Below are 12009 nucleotides of genomic sequence, written 5' to 3' on the forward strand. Positions count from 1 at the left end.
TTTTAAAAACACACGCACGTGTTCAATGGATAAGAATGTGACCATGTTCAATGGATTTATGATGCCTTCGATAATACTTTGTTCCCACCATTATAAAATAATACTATCTCTGTTTTAAAATATAAGTAATTTTAGCTATGAATATTGGGAGGGAGATAGTAGTATCCTTCTGTTGTTAGCATATGTAAGGTTGAGAAAAGAAAATACTTAGGTGTCGAGTGTAGTACTGTAGTTAGAGACAAAATAAGAATAAATTTGAACGATGAGTAGCTGATGGCATAAGTACTTCATGAGTATTCCTATATAAATTTTAAATACTATAACGGTTTATAATTTAAAACAGATTAAGTAACTTAGGCTGACTTCGACAGTAAGTTTTCCCAACTTCTATTTTCTCATTTTTCGCATGCACGTTTTTTCAAATTGCTAAATATTGTATTTCTTACAAAAATTTTTTATACAAAAGTCGTTTTAAAAAATCATACTAATTCATTTTCAAATCTAATGATACGTTAATAAGTTATTCCATTTTAAGTGGGTTTAGTTTCCAACAATATTTGCCGAACAGAGCCTCACAAGATCTTATTCGAGCTAGTCAAAGATCAGCACTTTTCTTTTCTAAAATAAATGAATCTAACATGAAATGTGTCATATCCCATATTTATTATACTATAAAACATCACATCGTACTCTAGGCAGGGATGGAAATTTCGAAAATTTCAGGAATTTCGTCCCCACCTCTAGCAAGCAAATATTTCGAGCAAAACTTTTGAATTTTTTCAAATATTTGTGAATTTGGTTATAATTTATTCAAATTCAGTAAAAATGTGTTAAAATTTCAAAAATAAAATAATTCTAAATATCCGTTAGTTTTTCCATTTTTTGGTTTTTTTTCTTTCAAAAAGAGAAACCCTTATTCCAAGTTGGTTGCTCACCTCTCCCGTCCAGCTCAAGTCTCACCAACTACGGAATACTCCCTCCGTCCTCAAAAGACTCAATTCCTGAATTTCCGTATCCAACGTTTGACCGTCCATCTTATTTAAAAAAGTTTAAAAAGATAAGTCACACATAAAGTATTATTTATATTTTATCATCTAACAACAATGAAAATACTAATTATGAAAATAATTTATATAAGACGAACAGTCAAACGTTGGACACGTAAAGTCTTTCTGATAGGAGGGAGTAGTAGGGTAGAGTTCGTTAAGTATTTTAGCCGGCAGCAACAGCGGCAGTTGTGGCGGAGACGCATCCCCACCAGTTGAAACCAAACCAACCAACCACCACCACCACCCGCCGCCGACCGCCTCGACCCCCATCCCCATGGCGTCGGCGTCGCGGCTGCTGCCGCCCACGCCACCTCCCCACTCCGCCGCATCCCCTCCTGCCCGCCACCGCCACCCCACCCTCGCCGCCCCGCTCTCCCGCCGCCCGATCAATCCGCCGCGCCTCCGGTGCCGCGCCGCCTCCGCCGCCGCCGCCGCGGGGGCGGCAGCCACCACCACCACCGGCGGCGGCGGAGGCGCGCTGGTGCTGGAGGGGAGCGGCGCGGGCGCGGTGGCCGTGCGGGAGTTCGTGACGCTCGACGAGCTCCGCGCCGCCGTGCGCCTCCGCATCCGCACTTTCTACGAGTACGCCACCGACTCCTACGGGGCCGAGGTGATTGACTTGATTTGATCCCCTTTCCTGCTCGATCATCTGCTAGGTTGGGAATGTGATGGCCGAGGCGACCGCGAATTTGTGCGAAAACTTTTCAACCTTCATCCCCCGCGCATGTGTTAGTTAGCCTTAGCCCACATTGGGTGTGGATTAGTTTTGTGATTGTCTGGTTGACGAAATGACTGTTTGCAAGCGTTCTAACTTTCTTTAAGTTCTAGTTTGCTAGTAATTAACTAAATTCCGTAGCAAGGAATTTCTTGCCTTTGGGAATTAAGTTCTGAATTTGAGGTTCCCAGTGATGAATTTATTAGGTAATGGAGCCAGTTCTCGTATTTGGTAGGCCATTCAAAACTTATCTTTTGCAAAGATGCAAATGTAGTGATGATTGTTACAAATATATTTCTAAATACAAATATAATTTAGTTTTTCTGTTTGTTGAAATCATCCTTCTGGCCGAGTCTTGAACAGTTAGCATAAAGGACTTCTTCTAGTTGCAAAATGATGCCACATTGTACGAATCATAATGTTTTCTTGAACCTTTTTAATAAATCTTCATTCTATACCGACTATACTCCCAGTGCATGCCTATCTTTTCCTGTTTTACCTGGGTCTGGCTGCGAACCATCAAAACGATTAAATAATAATTTTAGTTTTACTTATTTAAAGTTCTATTAGGATCTCAGAAAATCTCTGGCAGACCGGGAGTATGACGCATTACAAGATCGAATTTCTGGGAAGATGATCAATTTTCAAAGAGTTTCATGTATAAATGGAACAGTCCCACTGTTGCCTTCTTTGGTGTCGGCAGAGGAGCTTTGTTCTACATGTAAGGTATAATGCTATATAGATATCATGCCATCAAATGAATGTTTTTTTTTCCCAAATCCATTTCATCTGACTAGAATATTTAATTCTGAATGACAAAAAGTTAAATTCATTGCCTCGAGAATTTTCATGTATTCCATTTGCATATACTCCCTCCGTCCCATAATATAAGGGATTTTGGCTATACAATTGCATAGCCAAAATCCCTTATATTACGGGACAGAGGTAATAATACTTAAACATGAAAGTTTTATGGCTTGCCAGCTTGCCCTAATCTAGGTGTTGAAATGGTTTGACCTGGCTCTGAGGCTAGGTTTAAGAAGATAAGAGACTAGGAACTTTGTTCATTCTTAATGAGAAGAGGTATAGTGGAGCAGTGGACGACCCCATCATTATAAATATAAATAGGATGAAGTCACTGTTTAGAAATGTATGCCCAAAATATATAAGCAACCTAACATCAACTTTATCTTTAAGTGAGGAATATAAGTCATGGGCGTATTGCCAGTCCTATTCACATTAACAATTACTGCATGTGTACAAAGCTCGAGGTCCACAGGGCCTAAAGTCTACAACAGGAAGAAATTTGGAGAGAGGCGTTTCTAGGCTCACTGTGTTTCATTTTTATCACAAGCAGAGTGCATAGAAAAAATTCCAAATTACGCTATGGAGTTTGGCAGTAGTTATCTTTTTTGTTTTCCAGATTAGTCTGCTGGTAGTTGTATGTTCTTTTATATCAAAATTGCACTATTCATCATAACTTTTGCATATTCACCTCTCTTGGCCCACATGTTATTCTTAGAGTTTTACACTACATCTGGTATTCATCTCTAACAGAATTAATCCATGAAATACTAGAGTTTGCCCACTGAATCTGATGTCTTATTTTTTTGTGCACTTTCAGTTTGTGGAAGATGGAGAAGAGAGAGTTGTAATTGGTAGTTTAGACCTTAATCAGTGTCTTTGGCTACCAGATGAACTGACCGGAAAGAGGCCTGGGGTAAGGTTATTGAGTTCTTTTGAATTGTATTCTATTAGAAATTTCATGTAATTAAGGATGAAGCTTGATTAAAGTCATAAATTAGATTAGTTTCTTTTATTTCATCGGTTATCATTTTCTATAGTTTCAAACAGAGTTAACTAATTATACTTAACATCTGCAATGCTTGCTTTCTGACGACACATGCATTTAACTTACTATATATTTTCTCATTTTGTTATCAAATAAACATGAGTTGCATTTGGAAGTATAGGTGAAAATATGATCCAAAATACTGATTTTTAATTTTTAAAAAATCATTTTCTTACTTCTTCAAAGAATTATAATATTATGTTTTGCCATATATATATAAATAGGTAAATGAGTCCAGCCATACAAGGGCTTATCTGAGCAATGTTTGTGTTGCTAAGGAGCTTCAAAGAAATGGATTGGGTTATGCCCTCGTTGACAAGTCTAAGAAACTGGCTCGTGAATGGGGTGAGTCAATTTGCTTTCATGTATGTTGATGATCATATAATTATAATTAGGTCCATTACTTGGTAAATGCATGGAAATCAGACTTCAGACTTGTGAGAATGTCCAGCACAACAATACCTTCTACAAACTGATAGTTAATTTTTTTTACATGGTCCTGCTAACTTCTGATGAGCTTAAACAGTCCATGAGCTGATTAGCAGACCTATTATTTCTCTTCTTTTCCCTGATTAACGCCCTTTTTGTTCACCAATGTTCATGTTGCGCAAAACTTTGGCAGGTATAACTGATCTGTATGTGCATGTTGCCATCAACAATGAGGCAGCACAGAAGCTGTACAACAAATGTGGATTTGTCTATGAGAGTGAGGAGCCTGCATGGAAGGCTAGGTTTCTTGGCCGGCCCCGAAGGCTGCTTCTTTGGCTCGATCTGAAAAAAGACGCTTTGTGATTATACGTGTAAATACCTTTGTTTGTATTTACGTTCTTCCTATAGGGTATATTAATTACTGTATTTTTCTCACTGACTGATGCCAAAAGTTTTTAAATATAGTGATATGTCTCGCTTTCCTCCATATTGTTTGCTTGTTCTGCGCATGCTATCCAGTTTGTTCAGATTTCAGAACACATGTTGTTTTTTTATATTCCTATGAGCAATCAGAATACAGCTCTGAAGAAAGAACCAAGGTATGATAATTCGCAAGCTTTTTTTTTTCTCGAATGCTTAATAATTTGCAAGCTTTAATAGTTTTACTAAATCTAGTAGGATGAAACCCATGATTTACTGCTATTTTCCAAGCCTTGGTGATGTATTGTCTTATACTTCCTGCGTTAAAAAAACCAACCTAGTAACATGCTAGGACTAGTACTAGGTTGCCTTTTTTTTGGCGGAGGAAGTACAACTTGCAACATGTCTTGTCTTAAATGATGTATAAGACATGCCTTATACAACTTACTGAGGGTATCAATGGTTCCACTTCCACCAAATGGCATCTTGCAATTAAATGTTGCCTAATCTTATCAAAAGTCCACAACATTACATCACTTCGAATACACTTTTGTTTTGTTAAAGATATATAACAGTTATGATCTTATGGCCATATAAATACTTCAATAGAGGATTGACACTACCAAAAAAAATTTTTATATGCAGTCAAATCTTATTTTTCTATGCGGCTGAGCCAGCCGTTTGTTTGGATGTATGTGAAAATAGCGATTTTTCCATGCAGGTGGCGCATGTCGTCCGCATGAGGAAACGAAAAATCACGAGAAAATAGTGAAAATCCCTTTTTCCCGTTCGGGTGCTTATGTCGTCCGCACGAGGAAACGAAAAATCATGAAAAAAAAAATATCGAAACCCGAAACCCTAGCTCGCCATCCCCCTCTGCTTCGCCCGGCGGCGGGGATCCTAAGCCCATCGGCCGTTCGAGCTCGCCGCCGCCACTGGATCCGACCTGGCTAGATCCGCCGCCCCCTCCCCTTCCGGCCGTCGAGAGATGAAGCCGAGGAAGAGAGGAAGGAGAGGCAGTGGGATCCACACGGTTGGAGACCAAGCCCGTCGTTGCCACTTCTACCATCAGTGTCGCTCGCCGCTGGATCCGCCCCCATCAGGTCCACAACCGACGTCGCCACTCTGCGAACTACGGTCACCGGTATCGAAGAACACACGGGAGAGGAGGAGAGGCGGCGGGATCCACGTGGTCGGAAAGCCGAGCCCGCCGCCATCCGAATAAGGGAGGAGTGGATAAGAATGAGCGAGTGAGTAGATTTTTAAGGTGGAGGGAGGTCGGCTGGACTTTTTGCAGGCACGCCCCTTAACAGGCCCACATGCCGTATGCAAAATGCAGGCTGAGTTTTGCAAGCACGACCGGTTATGATCCGCCTGTAATCTTAAGGGACTCTCGTAAAATAATTATTTTTATAGTAGTATGAGCAAAGAGGAGATGAGTTATTTCCATATCTAATGGGCTTAATGGCCCGGAAATTAATGGACTTGGGCCCTTGCAGCATTTTATTCTTTTGAGGTGCAGAATGCACATAAATGGATGTTTTGTAGGACAATTTTTAGACCAGTTAGTACTACAAATATCATACTTCATAGGAAAAGTTTTCAGATTCATTTGAATCTTCCGTTCCAAATTTGAAAATTTCAAATCACCTCAAAATTTTCAAATCCCAGGTCCCGAAAACCCCTTAGGGAATTTTCCAGGTCACGTGACTACTCTACCAGTTTAATCCTAAAAATTGCACTTTCCCTAATATTTCAGTCTAAGTTATGTAAAACCATATGAGTTTTATCACTGTGGTACTTAACTACAAGTATTATAAATACAAAGTTTCACAGAACCATCTTATTAGTTTTTTTTCTTCTACTTTGATCTACTACAATTTTATAAGTACTACAATCACATCTTAAATTTATAAATTTATAAGTGTTTTTATATGTCACGTAAGTAAAGTTTTTTAAAATTTTGATATATGAGTATATAAAATTAGTTAACGGCGTAAAGGTTTTGTAAAACTTGGACGACTTATTATTCATATGTCAAAATCACTATGGTCATGTTTAACTTACATTATAATAGAATCCTCCTCGTCCTAAAATAAATCAATTTAGAATTGGATGGATCAATTCGTTTCAATTATAGGTTGATTTATTTTGGGATACACGAGTACGGGGCGTGTTGCACCGTCGCAGCCAGGCGATCTCTTCGAGCGCCCTCAAGGTGTTCGACAGAATGGGCAAAGGCAACCACGCCTGTGGAATTTGAAGTTGCGAGATACCGCACGAATCAATAGAGGGTAAGGGTATCTTTCACAGCTGCTCGCTGTTGTGAACAAGTATCATATCAGTGAGCTTTGGATTAACTAACACCATAGTGCAATATGGATAACTTATACCACTGTGTTCCTCATGGTCGAAGATTACATGAGGTTTCCAATTTTTTACTCCCTCCGTTTCATATTATAAGACTTTCTAGTATTGCCTAAATTCATATAGATGTTGATGAATCTATACACATATATGGCTAGATTCATTATCATCTATATGAATATGGATAATGCTAAAAAGTCTTATAATATAAAACGGAGAAGTAGCTGATATAACTCCTTACAGTGGCTCATAGATTAATACTGACCCTTCATTTTCTATCGAATCGAGGAATAGTTCAATTTTTATTTAGATCAGGAGCAGTTCGATTTGAGAATATTTATGTGGTGTGCCATTTGACTTCTCAATTAGTGAAAACCTATAGTAATTATATTACAGTATACTTTATTCTGTACCTTCTGAGGGCAGGTGGTTGAAAACCTATAGTAAATAACCGAGCTATGCACTAACTGTGGCTATTGTGCAGATCTTCTGGCCAAGCCTTTGTAAAAGGAGGAGGACAATTGACAAAAACCCAGTGCCCTGCACTTGCTAATCATTGAACAGTGCTATATAGATATCTTCTTCTCTACTACCATGTGAAAAACGCTCTCAAGTAGATGGTCCATGGTCCAAACAATCTCCATAATGAACTGCGTCATGTATAACAGTGCCATTTCAGGTTTGCCTTATTATTCGGAGAGCAGATATAATTTGGTCCATCTTATTGACCAAGACTCTGAAGTGATATGGGGACTCTCGTCATTAGGTGAGCTCAGGGCATATGCGCAAATCACATTTTGTTGTTATACATTAATGAAGTTCAAGGTTTATGCCCAACCTCACGCACTTTTCATGTCAATATCAAATGATCGAATGAGCATGTGGGATCAATAAAGCCTCACTGGTCACCAATAAATTTGCATTTGTCCAAGTTTCAGTCTGACAGGGATTGTAATTTCACATGAAAATTGCTCTAGTTGAATGCTGCTGTTGGCATTATTGCCTAATATTTTATTTGTTAGAGAGCTCAGTTGATGTGCTTAAAGCGTTGTAAAGAATTTTCACTGTTCTTCTAGTTTGATTTATTTCATAGTATTCCTCTTAGGTGATAGTTTATACTTCAGCTAGTGTATGTTTTTTTTTAGATAATGAAAGCTTTATTAAGACTCAGTCAAATACACCAAGATGATACATTTCAATTGAGCTCACCCCCGGCCTCTGCATAAAATGCACACAGCCAATAAAAGAACAAAACTAAACCCCCATCACGAAACATAGATATTAGTGACTATCAATCCGTAGACTAGATCGCCACCCATGCTCCTGGGTAAAAACATCCCGTGCCACCTGGTCCAAACGTCGAGATACCACCGCAATAGTATCCCGCAATCCCGGTTTGTGGAGGATAGCCCAGGTACGCAGCCACCGGGTAAGTAGAGTAATAACCTGTAAAGGAGAAGACACTAACTTGTTATCAAAAATAACCCCGTTTCTGCTTAGCCAAATAGACCAACAAAGAGCTGCTGCACCCATCAAAAGCATATTTCTCATTTCTTTAGGAACACATGAAAGCCAACGCCCAAACATATGAGTAACATTTCGAGGAGGTTGAAAGTTAGAGGCCATATGAATAACGGACCATACCAAACGAGATAGATGACATTGGAAGAACAAATATTGAATGGTTTCATCCTTATGACAAAAGCAACATTTTTTACTACCTTTCCAATTTCGCCTAGCTAGGTTATCCTTTGTTAGAATTACTCCCCGACGTAAGTACCAAAGGAAAACTTTTACTTTTAGCGGTACTTTAATCTTCCAAATACGTCTATTAATATTCGGGACGCCCGTATGAACAAGAGCTATGTAATGTGAATTGACCGAGAAGACCCCATTGGGGTGAGATTCCAGCGAAATTCATCTTGCTCTTGCGTCAACACCAAATCAGCTATGCGAGGCAATAGATTATTCCAAGCAGCTAATTTTGCTCCAATTAAATCTCATCTCCATGAAAAGCTTGGAGGGTTCGTTTGAAAGATTTGTGATATTGTCGATTGTTTATGCCTAACTATGTTATAGAGACAAGGATATTGATCTCTCAACGAGGCATTACCCAACCACTTATCTTCCAAAAACCTTATTTGAGAGCCGTCCCTAATACGAAAAGACCCAAACCGAAAAAAATCTTGTTTGGCCTTCATAAGACTAGCCAAAAAATGTGAGTCTCCTGCTTTCCAATAAGCCTGAGATAAAGGTTATGATCCCAAATATTTATTACGTATCAACTGTTGCCACATTCCGTCTGTGGTAAGCAACTTGAATAGCCACTTGCTAAGTAACGCTATATTCTTTACCTCGAGGTCATGAATTCCCAGCCCCCCTGATCTTTGGGACGACAGATGATGTCCCACTTAGCAAGCCGGTATTTTTTCTTATGGCCATCCCCTTGCCAATAGAACCTAGATCGAAGGTAATCAAGTTTTTTAAGTACCCCACTAGGTATTGCAAGGAACGACATCATATACATTGGGAGACTACTAAGTACTGAGTTAATCAGTGTAAGTCGCCCTCCCAACGAAAGAAGTTTTCCTTTCCAGCTACTTAATTTCTTTTCAAATCTTTCGACCACTTCTTTCCATTCCGCATTTCTTAACTTCCTACAATGGATCGGAATGCCAAGATATCGAAAAGGAAAATTGCCAACCTGGCAACCGAAGAGTTGGGCATACTGATCTCTATACTCAAGCGCTTCGCCAAAACAATATAGTTCACTTTTATGAAAATTGATCTTCAGACCCGACAATTGCTCAAAGGCTAGAAGCACCGACTTCATATTCTGAGCTTTCTCAAGGTCATGATTCATAAAAAGAACTATGTCATCGGCATATTGTAATATAGACAGTCCCCCATCAATCAAATGCGGAATGAGACCATCTACTTGCCCTTGTGTTTTGGCTCTATTTATCAAGGTAGCTAACATGTCAACAATAAAGTTGAATAGGATTGGGGAGAGAGGGTCTCCTTGCCGAAGGCCTTTTTTAGTCTGGAAAAAAGGTCCGACGTCATCATTGACTTTGACCGCCACACTTCCCCCGACGATGAAAGATTCGATCCAAGAAATCCACTTGGGCGAGAAACCTTTCATCCGTAGAGTTTGTAACAAGAAGGGCCATTTGACCTTGTCATAGGCTTTTCAAAGTCAATTTTGAATATCACCCCATTCAATTTTTTCCTCTGTAGTTCATGAACTGTTTCATGTATGATGACGACTCCATCTAAGATGTTTCGCCCACGCATGAAAGCTGTTTGTGTTGGATTCACTAAATGGTCAGCTACCGAGCTAATTCGGTTTGTGGCGACCTTAGTGAATATTTTATAACTGACATTTAACAAGCATATTGGTCTATATTGTTGGATTCGATTTGCTTCTTCAACTTTCGGAATAAGAGTAATCACCCCAAAGTTTAGACCAAAATTGGAAGGCTGCCAGAGTGGAATTCATTAAATAAATTCAGTAGATCATGCTTAATGACTTCCCAAAATTTTTGGTAAAATTCAACTGGGAAACCATCTGGTCCAGGAGCTTTATTATGCTCCATCGCAAAGATCGCTTCCTTTATTTCTTTCTCCAAAAAAGGAGCAGTAAGAAAGTCATTTTCTGCTTGTGTGACCTGAGCCATATCCTCAGTTATGTGCTACATGTGAGAGAAATTTGATTGTCCACTACATGCTACCAGCTATGGGAGCATGCGACATGCTCACTGGTACTACTTCATGTTTAGAACTTCAGATTAAAATTTTATCTGGAATATGCTAGCTCTTTATAGAATATTTCTGCTAGTTGCACTTGTGCCTTTTTACTTCTGTCAAGACTGATTGCTTATTCAATTTACTGCATGCTGAGCCCATTGAAGTTATTTTCTAGTCAAAGACTTCCAGAGTTCCAGTAATTGTCTAGCCCCAGCTTACAACAATATTATTATTGACAATCTCAGTGCAGACTGCAGAGAGCAATGAGTAAGCGGCCATAGGTGTCAAGATGCAATCGAGGTTACAGATGACAATGTATTAATTTCCTTCTTTTTTTCGCCGGGTCGGCAAAGAACGCCGTCCGTAGTATATTAAGAATTTGAAGAATGTACAGAGATTAATTTCCTTTTCTAAGGCCAGAAAGCATCAAGAGATCCTCCTTCAGGTTTTATGAGGAGAGTGAGAAGGAAAAGCTCCAGATGCAGCCAATGCAGGCGTTTTAGTTTCATTGCAGATACAGGTCCGTTCCAAATGTATGACAGGTCCACACATCTCATATCTAACAGTAGATTCTTTTTCTGTTCAAAATAGGTTCTATTTCCCATTCACTCCCCCTCTTCTGTTATTGACCTCTCAATGTCCTTGTGGCTAAAACTATGCAGGTAAATCCTACTGAACATGAACCAGACCCATTAAAGACTCAATTGTGCACATGTATCCCATAAAAGTTTCATAGCAAAGAAAAAAAAAATGCAGAGACACTGGATGCTTTTTTTTTTCTCTTCCTGAAAGAAAAATTCTCCCAATTCTTTAATCCAATCTGGAGCCCAGTTACTGGAGAAGAGTGGTTCAGCTTCAGTTCACCTGGACCTTTTTAAACTGAGGTAGGTCTTCCTTCCATTCCTCATTTTACTCCTCGGTTTTCTTAATGATGAAACCAAGAGAAACTGGTGTAGCCTTCAGGCCTTCACCTACCTGTTTGTCATGCTTTCTGGGACATCTGGGTGGAAAAAGCCGTGTTCTGGGGATATTCTGTAGGGTTGTACTACCACTAGAGTTAGAAACTGCAGAGCTAGAAGGAAGGATTGATCAATGGATGCCCTGATCGATGGGGTTCCTCGACTGTAAAATTTGTTGAGTGGGCCATTCTCTGCAGATCATTGGGACAGTGGGGGCCCATCTGTACCCTGTACCCACTGTCAGCTAGTAATATCCACAAAAACCCTTTTAACCCAACCCCTCCCTCAGTTGAATCAGAATTTATGGCTATCATGGATGGAAGGGTCCATTCGGTAGAAGATTTTAGGGGCTATAATCTTATAACTTACCTGCGGTTTTTATTTATCCATATCTTCAGCCTCTTCTTTTCAAGGATTTATTTTCCTCGTTCGAGAGTCTATCTTCGATAGTGTGTTTGTTTTTGTAAA

At 39.4% G+C, this 12009-nt stretch overlaps 1 protein-coding gene across 1 annotated transcript; it reads left to right on the forward strand.

Moving 5' to 3' along the window:
• The first annotated feature begins 1247 nt into the window (after window positions 1–1247).
• Window positions 1248–4532, forward strand: LOC127781525 (uncharacterized). The gene is made up of 5 exons (XM_052308488.1): window positions 1248–1659; window positions 2335–2490; window positions 3389–3484; window positions 3841–3961; window positions 4239–4532. Exons 1-5 carry the CDS (start codon window positions 1324–1326, stop codon window positions 4406–4408), a joined length of 879 nt encoding a protein of 292 aa, XP_052164448.1. The 5' UTR covers window positions 1248–1323; the 3' UTR covers window positions 4409–4532.
• Window positions 4533–12009: the final 7477 nt, after the last annotated feature.

Source organism: Oryza glaberrima, chromosome 8 (assembly GCF_000147395.1).
Source record: "Oryza glaberrima chromosome 8, OglaRS2, whole genome shotgun sequence".
Classification (NCBI taxonomy): Eukaryota; Viridiplantae; Streptophyta; class Magnoliopsida; order Poales; family Poaceae; genus Oryza; species Oryza glaberrima.

What these genes read in the sequence shown, in the direction of transcription:
- LOC127781525 (XM_052308488.1), top strand. Translation starts at nt 1,324, where the DNA reads ATGGCGTCGGCGTCGCGGCTGCTGCCGCCCACGCCACCTCCCCACTCC. An exon ending in AGCTTTGTTCTACATGTAAG is followed by an intron (nt 2,491 to 3,388) that starts GTATAATGCTAT and finishes GTGCACTTTCAG; the next exon opens with TTTGTGGAAGATGGAGAAGA. An exon ending in TGACCGGAAAGAGGCCTGGG is followed by an intron (nt 3,485 to 3,840) that starts GTAAGGTTATTG and finishes ATATATAAATAG; the next exon opens with GTAAATGAGTCCAGCCATAC.